This window comes from Phyllostomus hastatus, unplaced genomic scaffold (assembly GCF_019186645.2).
Source record: "Phyllostomus hastatus isolate PE091 unplaced genomic scaffold, TTU_PhHast_1.1 phas_contig_41, whole genome shotgun sequence".
In the NCBI taxonomy this organism is placed as follows: Eukaryota; Metazoa; Chordata; class Mammalia; order Chiroptera; family Phyllostomidae; genus Phyllostomus; species Phyllostomus hastatus.
In genome coordinates this window covers 11,246,856-11,267,471 of record NW_025333876.1, presented here as the reverse complement: position 1 = coordinate 11,267,471, position 20,616 = coordinate 11,246,856, and the positions used below count along the sequence as shown (strand labels likewise).

General features: G+C 37.4%; 1 protein-coding gene across 3 annotated transcripts in view; it reads left to right on the top strand.

Moving 5' to 3' along the window:
• The window catches only part of IARS1 (isoleucyl-tRNA synthetase 1), a 109,727-nt gene that overhangs the window by 72,312 nt on the left and 16,799 nt on the right, over positions 1 to 20,616 (top strand). For all 3 annotated transcript variants that reach the window (XM_045844731.1, XM_045844729.1, XM_045844730.1), the window contains 5 exons: positions 1,150 to 1,262; positions 3,230 to 3,325; positions 4,128 to 4,304; positions 5,746 to 5,851; positions 20,350 to 20,475. In XM_045844731.1, coding sequence (XP_045700687.1) covers positions 1,150 to 1,262; positions 3,230 to 3,325; positions 4,128 to 4,304; positions 5,746 to 5,851; positions 20,350 to 20,475 — 618 coding nt within the window. The remainder of the gene's footprint in view (positions 1 to 1,149; positions 1,263 to 3,229; positions 3,326 to 4,127; positions 4,305 to 5,745; positions 5,852 to 20,349; positions 20,476 to 20,616) is intronic.

Sequence of the window (20,616 nt, the reverse complement as noted above, 5' to 3'; positions counted from 1 at the left end):
TAAAGCCCTTCTATTTGAGTTTCATAAGGCAGCCACTCCTCACCCTCACTTTTTAGAAGATTTATGGAAGTAATTGTAGTTTTGTAAGTGCTCTGAAGCAAATATATAGGGATGTTATGAGAAGATGAGGAAATAGGACTCAACTCTCTCTTAACATCTGCTTGCCATGTGTCCACAAGTTCTCAGCACTGCCTTGATTAGAATAATACTCGGTCTTATTGCAGCTTGACCTTCTGCAGCTGTCCTAGGGCACAAGGTGTCTAATTGGTAGTGCTTCCTCTGAAGTTGAAAATCATAAGCACAGAGGTGACATGAAAAGAGATTTAAAGACTCAAATCAGATGAGTGATTGTGAAAATTGGGGGAAATGTCCCTAAGATTCCTCAGCTTGTTAAATAAAATTTATCTGGCAAACTTACATGAGTTGTTAGCAACTAAAAGTTGAGTACATAACTAATTTCACTTGCTATAATAAATTAATAAAAATCTTTGATCAACCTTTCAATCACAAATTTGTTTCACCTGGTAGCCAAAATATCAAAAATTCCTGAAATTTGTCTTTTTTGAAACCAAAAGATAATAATTTTTAAAACTGTATTTCCTGAATAGACTGTTCTGCCCTGATGGAAAACAAAATCATTTTCAGAACATAGTGACATAACGTGAGAATGGCATCCCAATGCTCAGAGACCAAGAACATCATTGTTGGTAATTACAGTGGGCTTCCTGAACATGGGGATTTTGCCATCCTGAGCTCTATAAATTCTCTGCCTGTGGTGGACGGGCATGACCCTTAGAGCATCACGCTGTTCACGTTATTTCACCTGCACCCTGCTTACATAATAAAACACCATAGTCCTACTCTCATTGAGTGGTAGGCCTAAGGCCAGTTTGACTCTATAGACTGCATTTTTCATTACATCATGAAATATGTATTTAAGATGGGAATTCATGGCGTTCTGGCACGTGTCTTTGAATCTGGAAGTTTATATATAACTGTAGACATTGGTCAGGAGGACATGATATCTTAAAGCCTCTATAGCTTAGTACTGTGAATGTTTTTTGTTAAAAGGTGGCACATCATACTTAGAGCAGGGCAGCCTGAGTAGGAGAAAGAACTGATTGAGTAACAGTGGCTATTCTCTAATAGGGACCATTGTTGTGGGAGGTCATGAATTACATGAAGAAGATATTCGTCTCATGTACACCTTTGATCAGGCAACAAGTGGAACAACACAGTTTGAAGCACACTCGGATGCTCAGGTATTGTCTGTTCCCTAGAGCATTTCTTTACCATAAGATAAGACATACTCTTTTTCCTGAAATGTTGACAGCGTGTCTCAGGGTAAAGCAGTTAATCATTTCAGATGGTCTTAATTAAACTCCTCTATTATATGCTTCTTACATATTCATTTCTTTAACCAATGCATAAATATACATTTTGTGAGTTTTGTATGTGAGTAATTGTTGCAAGTGTTGGGTCACACTAAAATGAATAGGATGTAATGTAATCTGACCCTTCAAATGATGAGTCAGTTATGGACACCAGAAAGTAAGCTAATTGTTTTCTGCCTGATAAATTATCTGGTGGAAGTAAGTACTGAGAATAACTCCTTTCTAAAGTGTGGGGTAGAGCCCTGACTGGTATGGCTCAGTGTGTTGGTCGAGTGTTGTCCCTCAAAATAAAAAGTCACTGTTTCAATTCTCAGTCAGGGCATATGCCTGGGTTGCAGGCCAGGTCCCTGTTTGGAGGCGTGCAAGAGGCAAGCAATTGATGTTTTTCTCTCACGCCAATGTTTCTCTCCCTCTCTTTCCCCCTCCCTTCCCTTCTCTTAAACATTAAGTAATTAAATAAAATCAAAGTGTGGGGTAGAAGTGGGGATGTTTAGGAAGTGTCCTTTGAAGAGGGTGTACAAGCAGTTTTGTATTCTGGGGCCAACATGTTTTATCGTGATGGAGCATAGCATCTCTTTTGACTCCTGATCAGACTTTTCTGGGCAGATAGGTTCTAAGATCTCCAGTGTGGGAGTAGTGGGCTTGCTGGAGTCCCTCTGTGCCTAACATGTCAGATTCAGTGGGAGGTGGGGAGTACCTTATCTGAACTGGCCAACCTCCTTGGTGCTTACATTAGATGTAGACTCTGTGTGGTGTGGGCAGACTGGTGTAAGGAGCCAAAGGTGAGGAAGCTACAAAGGAAGGGAGGGAGTACAGGGAGGATAGTAAACACTGAGATGGTACAGTTCTTCCCAGCTCCAGCCAATGTAAGGGAGAGCCTGAAGAAGTGTTCTGCTTGACTTAAGGAAACGTCATTGTGGGCTATGGTGGCACTGCCCTGACTCATCCTCCATTTCCTGTTCTACTTTCTATGCTTTTGTAAAGCTTACCCTCTCTGATTGAGTTCCCTCTAAGGTAAATGGTGATGTTACCTAATTTACTTGTTTATTCCCCTCTAATAGAAGTGAAACATACTATTAGTACATCATCATCACAATCTTCAGAACCTATTGGACAGAAATATAAACAAAGTTGACAAGAAGATGGTAATTTAAACTACTGTATTTTTAGACCATAAGATGCACCTAGGTTTTAGAGGAAAAAATTTTGAAGCAAAAAATGCGGTAAAATATTTAAAAACATAAATAACAGTATTTCACCAGTGTAAATATAAACTGAACTCAACAGCAGCATTTACAACCATTATTCCTCCCAAATTGGTGTTGGGGGGGGGAGGGGCAAGGGAGTGCCTCTTATAGTCCGAAAAATACAGTAAACTCAAAAAAATACTGTGGTCCATTTTAGAAAGTATTTTTTAAATCGCACTAGTAAACCAAATGATAAAAAGGGGTCTTGTTTTAAGAAAATAACAGGTTGCCTTTAATCCACTTGTTTGTTATGGATCCATTGTGAAAAGCTGTTTTAAGGACTTTGTGCCTGTTGACAAAAAGTAGAGTTGACAGACTAACAAAAGCTGGTCTCAGGATCCTCAGTGAACAGCAACCTACAGAAGAAAAATGGAAAGTTGCACCTCAAAGGATGAAGCAGTCACTGATTACAAACAAGAACCCAAACTGTGAAGAAACTAGATTACCTGTGTTCTTGGCTCAGTTTTGTGAATATATACTGCTGCATATTAGACTTCTCAGAATTTAGTTTTAAAAAGCATTTTGCTGGGTTTGAAAGAACATTTTTCCTTAAATGATCTTCATACTGTGCTCTGTTTATTCCTCTAGGCTTTGGTTCTCTTAGATGTCACCCCTGACCAGTCATTGATAGATGAAGGAGTAGCTCGGGAAGTCATCAATCGCATCCAGAAACTTCGCAAAAAGGTTTGTCAGATTAAGAGCAAGCTGCTGTTTTGGAATTTTGCTTAAGTTTTGGTTGTTGGGGAGGATGGGAGAGGTAGGCAACATAAACCATGGTAATCAGTTAATGAAAATTAGTTGCTAATGTATAATTCATTCAGATTGTACTCTGCAAGAAGGTTAGGCCACTTTCCCTCTCAGCTTGTTCACTCCCAGGCTGGATGTGGGTACCTAGTTTCTTTGGCTAGGAGCTTTCCACTAGTCTGTGCCCCTTGTCCTCCTTTTTCCACTTTCCTGGGACTTTGACAAAATCATCTTATGACTGGTGCAGAAGGTCATCAGAGATGACAGTGGGTGTCTCTGAAGAAGAATAGAGGTTCAGTCCAGTAAGTGTGGAAGGGCTTCTAGCTCAGGGGAGAGATTGTTTTGATCTGGTCAGAAGGGGTGTTTTTTATTTAGGAGCTCGGAGCCAGGGCAGGTGGACAGAGACCATTGCCTGCTTCCACCAGGTAAGAGCTATGGAGCTTCTACCCTTAAGGGAGGGCTCCTGCCAGCCCTCATCCTTAGGCCAGGTGTTTGAAATTTGCAGTTCACCTTCTCAGGAGGCTACTTCCTGCATATAAACAGACTGCTTGTGAGCTCTTGTCTCATACTGAGCATTGTGCATGGGTTCTCACTGTTTCACTCCTTTGTTTCAGCGGAGGATTGGGCAGGAGACTGTACCCTGCCATAATGATTCAGCATGGGATTGTCAGCCCTTGTTCAACAGCACCTTACATATTAATTAATGAAGTTTGTCTTTTAAATTTTCTATGTGTCCTTTTAGTGCAATCTGGTTACAACTGATGAAATAACAGTCTATTACACAGCACAGTCTAAAGAAAAATATCTGAGTACCATTATTGAAAGCCACATGGAGTTCATATTTGCCACCATAAAGGCTCCCTTGAAACCATATCCAGTACCTACATCAGATCAAATTCTTATTCAAGAAAAAATTCAGGTGAGTTCTGAGTTCTGTTGAACTATTAAGAGATTTAGTATTAGATTTTATGTTACATTTATGTACTACCTCTCTTTTTTAAATCTAAGGAATTCTTTTTTTTTTTTTTAAGATTTTATTTATTTTTTAGAGAGAGGGAAAGGGAGAGAGAAAAAAGAGGGAGAGAAACATTGATGTGAATGAGAAACATCAGTTGGTTACCTCTCATACATACCCTGACCAGGGACTGAACCTGCAACCCACTCATGTGCCTTGACCAGGAATTGAACCAGCAACCTTTTGTTCTGCGGGATTATGCCCAACGAACTGAGCCATACCAGTCAGGGCTATGTACTAACCTCTTGACATTCTGTTCCCTGAGTAGCAACTGGCGTAATACTTAGTTCTGGATTACTTTGGACAGTGGTCTGTACGGTCAGGGAGATGATGTCCAGGATAGGAGAGAGGGAAGGAAGGGAGATCTGTTCTCCTAGCAGTTCTTTTGGGGAAGGTAGCCAGGAAACATGTAAAAATTGCTACTATCACATGGTTGTATGGGCCAGTTATATCTAAAACTAGGAAAGTCCATAATGTGCATTCTAGACATTATTGTTGAAGTTAACTACAATTAACTTGAAAATAGTTAACTTTTAAAGTGGTAGGTCATACACACACACACACATATATATATACAAACTAGAAAATGAAACTATCTTGTAAATTGTCCTCACTAAAAAGACAGTCCCTTCCAGCCCTTGCTTGTGCGCACACACACCCCTAAGGTTTTATTTCCTGTTAGTACATTTTACATGTAACTTTGGAAATTTGATACTAAGACATGGCCAGAAGTTGGACATGTATAATAGGGGAAGAAAATCTATGTCAGCCATTCATTTATTCAATCACTTATTCCTTATCTGTTCCTATTTTGTGTGGGACAAATAAGGCAGACAAGCAAGGGCTGGAAGTGACTGTCTTTTTAGTGAGGACAGTTTACAAGATAGTTTCATTTTCTAGTTTGTATATTTTTTTACCTATAGGTGGAATCTAATCAATAAAACAAATGAGCAAAGTTGAATCAGAGACTTGGAAATAAAGAACAAACTGACAATGCCCAGAGGGGAAGGGGGAGGGGAATAACAGGGGAAAGAAGGAGAAGGGCCAAGCAAAGGAATGCAAATAGAGGACCTCATGGGCATGGACTATGGGGAAGATTGACTGTGGGAGTCAGGGGAGACAGGGTAGGGCAAGACAAGTATAACTGAACAACAATAAATTAAAAAAAAAAAAGATTAAAACAATTGGAGGGGGAATTGAAGCCCTTGACTGTTTTGCTGACGGGATTGAATATGATCTCAAAATTGTAGAAAGTTCTTTATCTTAGAAGAAATAGTTGCTGTATTGTTTGTGACACTGTGGTCAGTTGCTGCAGGTACTTAATCACATATTCTTCTGTGCTCAGTTAAAGGGGTCTGACCTGGAAATTACACTCACCAGAGGATCATCCAAGCCTAGCCCTGCTTGTGCATATGTCAACCTTTTCATTAGTGGAAATGGCAGTGAGCAAGGTATGAGTAACTGAATTCCATGTTTTGTTTTGTTTTTACTTAAACCTATGAATATCTTCTAAGCTGTTATAACAGAATTGGTAAAATCAGATAACTTTTTCTTTTTAATTGTTATCAAAATGAACCCACAAAAGTGAATTACTAGATTTGCTCTACTAGGAAGTTGGAGTAGACATACTTTTCCCTGTTTCTCCCACAAAGTACAGCCAAATGCCATTTATATTATATGTAAAAACCAGCATGAGAAGACTATTTTGTACTGTTCTCAGTCTATCAATAACCAGTGGTATTGTTAGACCAGCCCTTTTGGTTCTTATGATTAAGATACCCTTCAACAGTTACCATCAGGAAACTGAAAAGGTACAGGTTTCTTACTTACAAAACCTGGAAATTACACAACACACATGGGGCCACCAAACCAGGTTGGAGTTGGTTGCAGGCATACAAATGCACAGACCTGGATTATTGGTGAACTTAAAACATAAGAGCAGGATTTCAAAGCATGCAAAGAGAAAACGAGAAGTAGCCAAATTTTAGATATTGAAGTCAACCAAGAACTCCACAACAAAGGAGCCTCTATGTAAAGAGCTACTCCTGGCTCATTGTCTACTACATTGGCTGGCAGTGTGTTTATTGGAGGTAGCTGTGTTTGAAGTGCATGCCTAGGCAAACAAAGCTTAAATCAGTCACTTGTATTACAAAATAGCAGGGGGAAATCCTGATTTTTATCAGGGCTTATATTTCTAATACTCTTTCAAGGTGGAAGGAAGAAGGCAGGCTAGCTAGGGACCTTGGGACCAAGCAACAAAACAGAACTGTGTTCCTGGGATTTCTTTTTCCATCATGTATCCCAGACTTGGAGTTAAAGAAGCTGGCAATCTGGAAATACCAGTGAGCATGGACAAAAACACCCCAACAAAATCCTGCTCTCTCTAGGTGAAGGATCAGTACAGTGCAACCTTGACCAAGTCAGAAAACTTTTACATAATAACTGTTCTCCTCCAGCCAACTGGCAACAGAAAAAATACTATTATACCTCACTAGCCCTGACACAAAGATCAGGTGGGGAGCCTAGACTTCTGTCTTTCCCAGGCTAAGGAACTTCAAACCACCACTGCCATGGTGGTTGTCAGAGAAGACCAAGTAGTAAGATGGGACTTTTATTTTACCTAGTTGGCAGCTGGACCCTCTTCCCAGTAGAGGCAGTGTAGATCACGTGGGGAGCCTACACTTCTTCCCCACCAGCCAGTAGTAAGTCATCTCTTCCCCTCACCATTCCCTGTGGTAATGAGGTCACACGACACCCATCACCCTGGAGAAGTATCGTTAAGGGCCATGTGGGGAGCAGTAGGCAAGCAATTCAACTCTTCAAGGCCTAAAGAAAAGTGGGAATTCCCTCAATCCATCACCACCCGCCATGCTCCAGCAATGACAAGGAATGTCAATGATAGGGAACCTGGACATACCCTGTCACCAAGCAATAATGAATCAATACCACCTTTCCGCACCAGTGTGATGTCAAAGTGAGCTACAACGGAGGGTTAAATTAAGAACCAGAGTCTCAGAAAACCTAATTGAAAATTATTCATCTTACCAAGAACCAGGAAGTTCTTAAACTAAATTAAATAAGGCATTCAATACATATGAACATCTAGATAACAGAAATTTTGAAATTACTTGACAGAATATAAAGTGGCTATAATGCTTCAGAGAATAATTACAAACACAATAGAAACAAATTAAAAGTATAAAATCTCAGCAAAGAAATGGAAGATGTAAAGAATCACATGAGAATTTTAGAAATGAAAAATATAATAACATACAAAAATCTCAGTAGATGGCTCAACAACAGAATAAAAAAGATGAGAAAGAATCTGTGGACTGGATGATATAACAATAGAAATTACCCATTCTGAAGGACAGAGAGTTAAAAATACTTGATTATTTTTTTACAAAAAAAGACATTGAAAGAGATTGTTTACAGGTGTGTGTGCATTCTTGTTCTTCTCTAATTCCCCAACATGGCATCTAAGAAAATGCCACTGTATTTCCCATAGTTCATCCCAGTTATGGTAAACCCACCAGATCACCCCATGGACTTTTGTAGGGGAGTAAATTATAACCACCAAAATGAAAGTATTTTTAATGTGGTTTAATTATTTAATGCCCCCAGGTGGGGAAATAACTGGGGGGAAAAAGAACAGAGCCTCAGGGATCTATAGGGTAATAACAGAAGTTATATATTCTTGTCTCTTAATTCTGGGAGAAAGAGAAGACAGGACAGGACTTTAAAAAGTATTCAGAGAAATATCACCAAAAACTTCTGATATCTGGCAAAAGACATAAATCTACAGATTCAAGAACCTGAGGGAACCACATACAATAAAATCCCAAAAGAAGGTACATAAAGACAACACAGTCAAACTTACAAGAACTTAAAACATCTTGAAAGCAGAGATGTGCAACGCCTTAACTTAGAGAGGGAAAAATTTGAATAATACTGGATTTCTCCTCAGAAACCATGAATGCCAGAAGGTTAAAAGGACATTTCTGAAATACTAAAATACGGGTAATATCTACCCAGAATGATACCAAACAAAACTATCTTTCAGGATGAATAGAAAATCAAGACATTCTCAAATAAGGGAAAAGGAAAAGAATTTGTTACTGGTTATATATGTATTATGTTCCACCTACTACAACCACTAAAGGAAAAAAAGCCTATATCAAAAGTTACATACAGAAACACTAGACAAAAATGGAATGATATGATCAGATAACCCACAGGAAGCTCAGGGAAAGAAAACAGAACAAATAGAAAGCAGAAAATAAATTGTAAGACTTAAAGTTAACATCATTAATTACACTAAATGTGGATGGTTTAAATTGACAGAGTAATGCAAACATATTACCAGCTGTATACTGTATAAAAAGCATATAAAAATGTGTAAATATATATTTTTTGCCAAACTGTAAGGCAGGTGATGTACAAAAAGAAAAGAGGTTTATGCAGGTGCAACACAACCTGAAATATAATGGTGGACTCCTGTCTCAAAGACCAATTCAATCCTCCTACTTAGCCCACAGTTTTTATAGGGATAGAGAGGGGAGGGCTATGTTCCTAATCCAATTATCTGTCTAGCTTTTAACTTCCTTGGGCACTATCCATGTTCATCTTCTAGCTTTCAGCGTGCTCAGGCCCTATCCATTTATATCTGTAGCATTTGACATGCTTAGTGTAAAAACCTCCCCTTGCTGCTGTCTTGGCCAATGGTCGGGGACTCTCCTGGTGCTCCCACTGACTATTTTATGATAACTGTTCCCCCCTTCAACGCCCTCCTCCCCCCTTTACAAGGGTAAATTGTCTGTCAAAGATCTTACTCTTCTGGGGTTACTCCTTCCTGGCAGAGGACATAATCTTACTAATCCCCAGGTCCAGAGATTCTTACTATCTAACAAAGGAGTAAGGGAGTTAGGAATGGAAAGAATTCTTTACATGAGGGAGAAAAATTGTTGTTTTTGGAAGGCAGCATATGTAGTATCTTGGAAAATGGCAGTGTTTCATGTTTCAAGAGATAGTTTTGCAGATGGGCTTCCAAAAAGAAACCTGTTCTACAATCAAGTGAAGGGTTGGAAACTAGAGAGACTAAAGAATCCCTGTGATCTAACCCTGAGCAGGGCTTTGGGTGGAAACCTCCCACAGCTGAATAAATTTGCTGAGGAAACCACTACTGGGAAATGCAGGAAAATAAGAAGGAAAAGAAATAGAAAGTAACATTGTCAGTTAACGTTGGGAGCCACTGTCCCTCTGAAAGAGGAATTTTAAATCTCCTTCATGAATGTAGGTCCATCTTTCCCTGCTTTTCAACAACAGCTGTGGTTTTCCTCAGGCAGTGCCCACTTTATTTGTGTATGGTAGATCCAAGGCTTGATTCCCTTGAGGTTTAAGGAAGAGAGTGTTATGAGCAGGACATCATAGGGACCAGTCCATTGCTCAGTTAACTGCTCTTCAGGGCCTTGTCTTCCTGATCTTTAGTAAGACTCAGTTTCCCAGCTGTAATGGGTGTAAGGGATGGTCAGATGGGTCGATGGACCTGGAATGAGCAAACTTGTGCAAAATTGTTAGTGTTTGCCCTATATGTTGTGCATATTGTTTAATTTTTGATTCACGCTCTAAATCTAAAGGGGATGTTCCTAAAACAGAAATTTGGATCTCTCATAAACTATTTGAAAAAGGCTTAAATTAAGCCCACTTCAGGGCGCAACCCTAATTCAGAGCAAGGCAGTAAGGAATACCGGGTCCCATTTCAAATGTGTTGCCTGGCATGTATTTGCCTGGGTCTTCTTTATTGTGTTTTATTTTCTTAGTCTTTTCCATAGATTGAGGTCTCCCGGACGCATGTAGCTTCCATTGTACTTGTAGTGCCTGTCCTAGCTTCTGGGAGATTTCTGAAGTGAACAATGGTCTATTGTCACTATTAATGCTGTGAGGAAGTACAAACTAGGGATTATTTCTTTATGTAGAAGCTTTGCTACCTCAGTTGCCTTTTTGGTTCTATTTGGGTATGCCTCCACCCATCCAAAAAAAAGTGTCCACAAAAACTAATAAAAATTTAAAGTTGCCTCTGGTTTTTGGCGTCTGTGTCAAGTCAACTTGCGAGTCTTTAAATGGGCAAATCCCTCTGTATTGTACTTCCTTTTTCATTGGGGTAAGTTCTGTCTTAGCGCTGTTTTGTCATATATCTGGCAGGCTTGGATAATTCTCTGGATGGTCCTTTGCAAATGAGGGCCTTCATGCATAGTCTGTTGAGGTCCATTAAAGCATCTCTTTCATAATGGGACCCTTCTTGTAAGTGTTTGAGGATGGGATATACTAGAGCTTCAGGGAATAAGATCATACCATGAGTGTTGATCTTCCATATCGAATTAGGGTCAATATTAGAAAATCTCCATTCTCGGGCCCATTCATCATCTTGTTCTGTGTGATGGGGTTTAAATTCTGACAAGTCCAGGAGGGGAATCACAGCCCCTTGAAGTGGCATCCCTCGTGTGCCTTGTCTTGCGGCCTTATCTGCAGTTTTGTTTCTTTGACTTGTTTGGGAATCATTCTTCTGGTGTCCTGGGCTGTGCATTAAGGCTATCTGGTTCAGTAGATTCACTACCTCTAGCAATTGTAAAACTTCTTTTGTATGTTTGATGTCCTTATTCCCCAAAGTTAAGAGTTGTGTTTCTTTCTCTCTTGCCTCATGGGCAGGGACTGCCATGAAGGCATATTTAGAGTCAGTGTAGATGTTAACATTCTTTCTCTAGGACAATTCTAAGACTCTGATAAGGGCTATCAGGTCAGCATTTTGTGCTGAGGTTCCTACAGCAAAGATTTGTGCTTTCATTACCTTGTATATGATGACTTACTTACACCTGGCTTGTTGACCATTCTCTATGAAATTGCTCCTATCTGTATATAATTGCCAGTCAGCTTCTGTCAGTGGCTGGCCCAGTAGATCTGGTCTGCTGCAGTAAACTTTGTCTATGATTTCCAAGCAGTCGTGCTGGAGGTTTGAGCCTCTCTCTGAGTCTGGGAGTAGGGAGGCCGAGTTTAAGGTAGTGGTAGTCTGTTGGGTAACATTAGGATTATCTCTTTCAAAAAAATTACACAGTGGTTTTGCTATAAGTCCAAAGTTTGGAATCCAAATTTGGCAGAATCCTGCAATCCTTAAGAAACCATAAAGCTGCTGCCAGTTCTCTGGGCTTTTTATAACAATGGCTTGTTTTGATCAGCCATCAAGCTCCTAGTACTGTGTTTTCATTTGGAATCCCACATATGCCACCTGCTAATTGCAAATTTGGTCCTTGTGAGGTGATACTTTATATCTTCTTTTGCCAAATGATTCACTGATGGTGTTGAGCAAAAAATCCTCAAAAGTATTGCTGGTTGTCAGTAAGCCATCTGTGTATTGTATTGGGTTGGCCAGAAAGTTTATTCGTTTTCTCCATAAGCTGGCTCTAGTAGCACTTAATAGTCTTCAAATTCATTCAGATCAATTTTGTTAGATTGTATTGTGACACCTGTCATATCAGCATGCATTTAAAAAAGTTATCAACATTGAAGTTTTATGTAGCCATTTTAATATTGAAAATGGAAGAATAAACAATGTTTTTGGTGTATTATGCTTTATTATTTCAAGGAAGGTAAAAACACAACTGAAACACAAAAAAGGGCCCTGGCTGGTTTGACTTAGTGGATTGAGTGCTGGCCTGCGAATCAAAGGGTTGCCAGTTAGATTCCCAGTCAGGACACATGCCTGGATTGAGGGCTGGATCCCTGGTGGGGTGTGTGCAAGAGGCAACTGATTGATGTATCTCTTGCACATCAATGTTTCTCTTCCTCCTTTTTCTTCTCTCTAAAAATAAATAAATAGAATCTTAAGGGAAAAAGGAAAACAAACTCTTAAGGGCTGGTATCAGAGGACTAGCAGGGTGGGACATCCCCTTGATTTCTCCTCTTCAAGTTTCAACAATTTGAACAGCTGTAATCCAACACAATATTTTCTCCTCAATGTACAAACATACCTAAGAGATACATGCATTGAAACATGGAGGTATGCAAGTGGAGCAAAATGGATGGGGCGGGGGAGAGAGCTAAGACTTTGCCATGGACATACCCTAGAGCTCACTAAGGGTTTTGGGAAAGGGAAGGAGTCAGATTGCCACTGACACTCCCTTCAGAGAGGAATAGCAGACAAATTCAGTGAATATTCCTCCATTCCTATGGGACTGCTCACTATGACATGGGGCTGAAGAGAGTTTTGTGGGGGGTTTTTAATGAAGGCTTATAAAAATACTCTCTGACTCCACCAGAAAGTATAATACAAGAATAATAGGCATACTAGAAGAAGAAGAGAGGGAGAAGGTAACAGCTTATTCTGGTAAATAGTTGATGAGAACTTCCAAAATGTATGGAAAGACTTAGGTCTTTGAATCTAAGACAAACAGGACACCTAATTATCTCAATCCAAGGCACATTGTATTAAAACTCAGAAATTAATGGCAAAAAGAATTTGCAAAGCAGCCAGGGAAAAGAAAACAGTAACTTATAAATGGAATCCCTTTAGTTTTCATCAAATTTCTCAGCAGAAACCCTACATACAGGCCAGGAGACAGTAGAACCAAATATTCAAACTACTAAAATAGAGAAATTAGCAGCCAAGAAAAATGTATTCAGCCAAGGTATTCTTTGTATATGAAGAAAAGATAAAAACTATTTCAGAGCTCAGGAATTTATCACTGGAAGACCTTATTTAAGGGCATTATTCTACCTGATACAAGGAATAAAAGGATATAGTACTATGTGTAAGATCACCAATAGTCAGGCAGAAGCAGAATATTAAACCCTTTTCCAGAATAGGATACTATACACTTAAATGTCACTCAACAGTTAAAGGAGTTTAAAAAAAAAAAAATAGGAAAGGAAGGAAACATTAACATAGAGGAAGCAGGCAGTAGTTACTTGAACTCACAACATAAGTAGGGTAAATTAGTGACAGCAAAAACATGAAAAGGGAGATGGTAAAGTTCTGAATTTGCAAAGGGAGATGGAAATTAGATTCATTCCAAACAAAAAGGACTACTGTGTAAATAAATCTTTTGCATAAACCTACGTGTAACCACACACACCCAAACATCCAGAACTGAGACCCATAACTTAAAAAGGAAACAAAATAAAAAATTATAGAATACCATCAAACTAAAAATACCAAATGTAAACGCAAGGGATAAGAAACAGTAGCAGCATGGAGTTATCAGAAAACCAAAGATGAAATGTTTAATGAAAACCCTGATAAATATAGTCATCCTATATGTAAAAAAGGACAGAAATCAACAATAAAAACATACAGAGAAGCAAATTGGATCCAAAAACAAAACCCAACCATATGCTGCTATTAAGAGACACATCTTAGCTGTGAAGTCAAATACAGACCCAAAGGGAAAAGTGTAAAATGAATCTTCAAGCAAATTGCATCCAAAGAATAGTAGGTGTAGCCATACTTACATCTGACCAACTATATTTCAAAAATAACAAAGATAACGAGACAAAGATGGACATTGTATAATGATAAAAGATACATTATATCAGGAAGACATACACATCTCATACGCACACCCAATCAGTCAGCACTAAAATATAGAAACTAACAGAAACTGACTAAAGTACAACCAAAAGAGAGGACCTAAATACCTTACTGACACCTAGAGGTAGATCATACGAAAATAAAATCAGTAAAGAAATACAGGCTTTAAATGACACATTAGATCAAAGGGACATTACATTTACAAGGCCTTTAATTGCAGAACACCAAATCACACATTTTTCTCCATTGAACATGGAATATTCTCAGGTAGACTGTATGTTGGGACTCAAAAGAAGTCTCAACAAATTTAAGATTAAATTATACTAAACATAATGTTGAACTATAATGATTTGAAATTAGAAATTAATTGCAAAAAGAAAGCAAGTCTCACAGATATGGAGATTAAACAATATGCTACTGAATCAACCAACTAAGTCAAAGAAATAAAAGGTAAGATCGAAAGATATTCATAGACAAAGGAGAATGATAATACAACATAAAACTTTTGGGATGCAGGAAAAGCGATAATGAGGAATTTTATATCATTATAGGCCTATCTCAAGAAACCAGGAAAATCTCAAGTAAACAACCTAACATTACATTGTAAAGCAATAGAAAAAGAAAATGAAAGCAGCCCAGAGCCAAGCCAGCAAAAGAAAAGAAATAATAAAAATAAGAGCAAAATTAAATGAAATAGCAAAGATTTTCAACCTTTTTTATCTCAATGTACACATAAACTACTACATTTCTGCAGCACACCAAAAAATTACATTCTCATCAGACATCTATGTTGTGTTGGTTATGGTCATTTTTTATTTGATGATCTAAGGGAAAGAGGTTACTACTCCTGAATAAACAGTCAGATACTGCATGTTTTAAAAATTATTCCTGTACATTGGTTGAAAATTGCTGAAATAAACAATAAAAAGACTACCGTATTTTTTGGACCGTAAGACACACCTAGGTTTTAGAGGAGGGAAATACAAAAAAAAAAATTTTTGAAACAAAAAGTGTGGTAAAATATTCAATAACGTAATGTTTCACCACTGTACATGTAAAGCTACATTCAGACTATAAGACACACCACCTTTTCCTCCCAAATTTAGGGGGTGTGTTTTATAGTCCAAAAAATACAGTATACAACAAAGAGCCGGTTCTTTGAAAAAATTAATTGACAGACCTCTGCCTTCACTTGCTAAGGACAGAAAGAGAAAAAGCTCAAACAAAATCAGAAATGAAGAGAATTTACTAGACACTACAGAAATAAAAATGGCCTCTAGCAAGAATACTCTGAGACACTATATTCCACCAAATTTAATAACTGAGGATAAATCAGTAAGTTCCTAGAAATGCATAAACTTTCCAGACTGAATCAGTGAGGAAATTGAAACACTCATCAAAAGATCTGAAAAAGTAAAGTCTAGGGCTTGATGGCTTCACTAGTGAATTCTACTAAACATTAAAAAAAAAAAGTGATGCCTTTCTCAAATTTCTCCCACAATTTGAAGAGACAATAATTGCTAACACATTTTATGATGCCAGCATAAACATGGTACCAAAATCTGGCAAGTATAACAGAAAAAGAACACTGTAGACAAATGTCATTGATGAATACAGATGGAAAAGTTCTAAAAATACTGGTTAACTGAATACAACAGTACATTTTTAAAGTGATGCATCACATCAAGTGGGGTTCTTTCCAGGGAAGGACATGTATAGAGGTAGTACCTGAGCATGATAAAGGCCATATATGAGAAACCCTGAGATAATGTCATACTAAATGATGAAAAACTGAAAGCTTTTCCTCTAAGATCAGTGGAACAATACAAGGATACCTACTTTCATCACTCTTCGTTCAGCATAGTACTAGAAGTCATAGACAGAAGTATCAGACAAGAAAAGGAAAAGGCATCCAAATTGAGAATGAAGAGGTAAATTGTCAATTTCTGCACATGACATGATTCTTTATACAGGAAAATACCTTAAAGTCATTACAAAAAATCTATAAACAAGCACAATAAAGTTACAGGATACATAATCAATATGCAAAAACTTATTGCATTCCTATATGCTAATAATCAAATTCCTGGAAAAAAAAATTGGAAAAATTAAAACAATTCCTTTTGCAGTTTTAACAAAAAGAATAAAATACTTTGGAATAACTTTAACAAAGGTTGTAAAGGACCTGTATGTTGAAAACTGCAATATATCATTTAAAGAGTATGAAAAGGGCACAAAAAAATGGAAAGATACTCTGTTCATGAATTGGAGGAAGCAATATAGTTCGTGGACATATTACCCAAAGCAATATACAGCTTTAATGCAATCCCCATTCAAATCCCAATGACATTTTTTAAAGAAATACAACAAAAGATCATCAGATTTGTATGAAACTACAAAAGTCCCCAAATAGCCTAAGCATGGCTTTGGCAGAATAAAACACAGATCAGTGGAACAGAATTGAGAGCACAGAAATAAACCCACATGTCTACAGTCAAATAATTTTTGAAAAAAGAACCAAAAACATACAATGGGAAAAAAAAGTCCACTTTGATTTGGAAAATTGGAAAACCACTTGCAAAAGAGTGAAACTAAACTTCCGTTTGTTCCCCTATATAAAAATTAATTCAAAATGATTGAAAGACCTAAGTGCAAGGCCTAAAACAATAAATTACAGAGAAGAAAACAGGTACAAAGCTTACAGATCTTGTTCTTAGAATTTTATGAAATTGATATCAAAGGCAGGGGGAAGTAAAGGCAAAAATAAATTAATGGACTATATCAAACTGAAAAGCTTCTGCACAGCAAAATAAACCACCAGCAAAACAAAAAGGCAACCAATCAAATGGGAGAAGATATTTGCAAACAACAGTTCTCAAGGGGTTAATGTTCAAAATATATAAAGAACTTGCACAACTCAACAACAGCAAAAACAAAACAAGGAATTCAGTTTTTGAAATGGACAGAAAACTTGAACAACAGACACTTCTTCCAAGAAGATGTACAAATGGACAATAGACATATGAAAAGGCACCTTTATTAACTATTAGGGAGATGCAAATCAAACTACAGTGATATACCACCTCACACCTGTTAGAATGGCTATTAACAACAGAACAAATAATAAGTGTTGGAGATGTTGGGTATGGATCTTGAGAGGATCACGCTAAGCAAAATAAGTCATAAAAAGCAAGAACCATATGATTTCACTTTTATTTGGGATATAAAACTGAAAGCAACAAGTGAAAAAACAAAAAGAAATAGACACAGAGGATAGTATAGTTGTTAATACAGGGAAGGCGGGTGGTGAAGGTAGTAGAGTTGAATCTACAGCTAGCTAGTGTAGATTACACTGCTTGGACTAGCAGAATCTACAGATAGACATGTCTCTGTCCTAAGACCCCTCCAGTGGTTTGCCCACAAGCACCAGCACCTACTGTTGTCTGGATGATCATGTGTTCATTTGGACATGTGATGATGCTTCAGGCAATACATGGTCCTCTGCACTGCTGTCCAAGTTCAGTGATGTATGAGCTGCCTTATTATAGCTATCCTGGCTATCTTGAGTGGAGGCAGTGAGGTAAACCCATAGAAAGTGGATCAGTGATGTCAGCAAGGCCAGGATTCTGGGTCAGCTTCAGTCATAAACTCAGCAGAATAAGCAGTGGTAGATTAGCCATACATTCCCCATCTGCTGACTCCAGTGCTGTTCTTTTTAGGGCCAACTGATCAAACAACTTGGAAAAACAGCTCCCGATCCCCAGTAGCATTGGTTTCCGATGAATAATTACATTTACAAATTAATTATCTGCATTAACATGATTTTATACTGTTTGTAACTTATTCTCTGGCTAGAAGCAGTCATGAGTAAAAAACAACAAATGATCTTTAAATTATTTGAAAATTTCTTTTGGTTCAAGCATTAGTTGGGGGATTTTGTTTACAAAGTAATTGCATGAAGTCATACTGCTAAGAAAATGAATAAAACTTCAATGAAGTTTACTGATAAAAGGTAAAATAAGTTTAATTTACGTGGACTAGAAATGAGCACCTGGAAAATGAAATATAAAATGTAATACCACTTACAGTTGATCAAATAAAAGACTCCTAGGTATAAATCTAAGAGAATATATTACAGGGGTTTTAGGTCAAAAATTATAAAGTACTAATGAAAAATATCAAAAATCTAAGCAAATGGAGAGACATTCCATGTTCACAGACTGGAGAATTCATTATAGTAAACATCAGTTTCTCCCAAGCTCCTATGAAATCTCAGCAATAACTTTTTTAGGTATAGGCAGGATTCTCTTAAAATTTATCTGGAAAAAATAAAGGAAATAAAATAGCTGAAAGGATTTTGAAAAATAATATAGTGGGAAGAATCACTCTAACCCATTTTCAAGACATATGAAGACTGGCATGATGAGCATAGAAAATATATATAGATCAGCGATACAAATAAAGAATACCAAAAGACTGACAGCCCTGGTTGGTGTGGCTCAGTTGATGAAAGCATTGTTCTGTAAACCAAAGGTCACGGGTTGAATTCCTCATTAGGGCATATACCTAGGTTGTGGGTTTGGTTCTCTTGACGGGGCATGCACAAGATGGAAGCGATCGAAGTTTCTTTCACTTTGATGTCTCTCTCCCTCTCTTTCTCCTTTCTCCTCTTTCTAAAACCAGTAAGTATGTCCTTAGGTGAGAATTTCTTAAAAAGAAAGAGAAATAGACCCACAGAAGTGGCTAAATGCTTTTTGAGAAAGAATCAAATGCAATTCAATTGAGTCCTTTCATTATATGATGCTAGAGCAATTAGGTAATCCATATACTAAAAAATATCCTTGACCTAAATCTATATCTTTAAAAAAAATCTCAAAATGAATCACAGCCTTAGATTCAAAATACTCAGCTGTTTTTAGGAATAAGGACTAGGCAAAAGGTCTTTAAGACAACTCCAAAAGCCAATTTCATAAAAGGAAAAATTGATAAATTGAACTTACCCAAAATTAAAAATCCTGCTTTGCAAATGATCCTATGTAAAGGATAAAAAAAGTTATAGAGAGATTTTGTAAACCACTTAAATTACTAAAAGAAGAATTTAGAATATATAAAGAACTTTTAAAACTCAACAGTTTAAAAAATCCAGGAGAAAATGGGAAAGGCCTAAATAAATATTTACCAAGAAGACTATACAGATAACAGAAAAGCACATGAAAATGTGCAACATCATTAGGGAAGTACAAATTAAAATTACAATGAGATATTACTACACACCTATTAAAATAGGTAAAATAGAAAAGTAACCATATCAAATGCTGATGAAGATGTAGAGAAACTGGATCTCTTCATGTATTGCTGTTAGAAATATAAAATGGACAACCACTCTGGAAAATTTTTAACAATTTCTTTAAAAACTAAACATGCTTTCCACAGTGGTCCAGCAGTTGCACTCCAGGGTATTTAGTCTAGAGTAATGAAGTTTGAATTCTTCCCCAGAACACTTCTACCCAAATGTTTTTCTAGTAGCCGCATTCATAATAGCCCCAAACTGGAAACAACCCAGATGCTCTTCACAGGTGATGGTGCACAAACTATTGTGCTATCACACCACAGAACTTGACTCAGCAATAAAAAGCAACAAGCCATTGGTTAACATAAGAACCTGGGTAAACCTTACATTTATGCTGAGTGCAAAAAGTCACAAAAGGGTACATATAACATATGATTTCGTTTTTATAATTCTTGAGATGATAAATTACAGAAATGGATAATAGAGTGTTCATTAGAGGTTACGTAGGGAGCAGGGAGTTAGGAATTAAGGGTAGATTTTAAAGGCCAACACAAGGGATTCTGGTGATCAAATTGTTCTGTGTCTTGATTGTCGGTGTCAGTACCCTGATTGTGATACTGTAGTATATAGTTTTATGTTATGGTAAACTGGATAAAGAGTCTAGGGTATCTCTATTATTATAACTGCATATGACTTATTAATTATCTCAAAATATCTAAATAAATCAATAAAATGTGTAGTTAAATCTAAAGTGTAGGAATAATTAATATCAAGGACCACTTGAGGATATTATTTTTAAGTTAGATGGTATATTTGACCATTCTGTGACCTCGGGATTTATAAATAGTGTAGAATGAAAAATGAGGGTCATAAAGACAAAAGTTTGAATCTAGGAAAACATTGCCTGATGGAGTTCCATTTTTGGAACAAATTTACCTATGACTGCCAACGCACATACTAAGACTGCATAAGTATATGCTTAAAAGGAAAGAAAGTCAAGCTTGTACACCCTGTTTTCCTTTACCTTTCATTCCAGTTTACCTTTTTCTTCAGTTTTACTTATATTTGTGGCTTTTTAGGTGGAGTATTGCTTCTGGAAAATCCAAAAGGCGATAATAGGTTAGACCTTTTGAAGCTGAAGAGTGTTGTTAATAGCATTTTTGGTGTGAAAAATACAGAGCTGGCTGTCTTCCATGGTGAAACAGGTATGTGCAAATTTGAAAATTAACCTTTTACATGAGGTGGATTGTTAAAAATATGAGTCAGGCTAGACTGTTCAGCAGTGCCTGCCGGAAGCGTGCCTGTGTCTCCGTTCTGTGCAATATGGCGGAACAAACACCATAGTT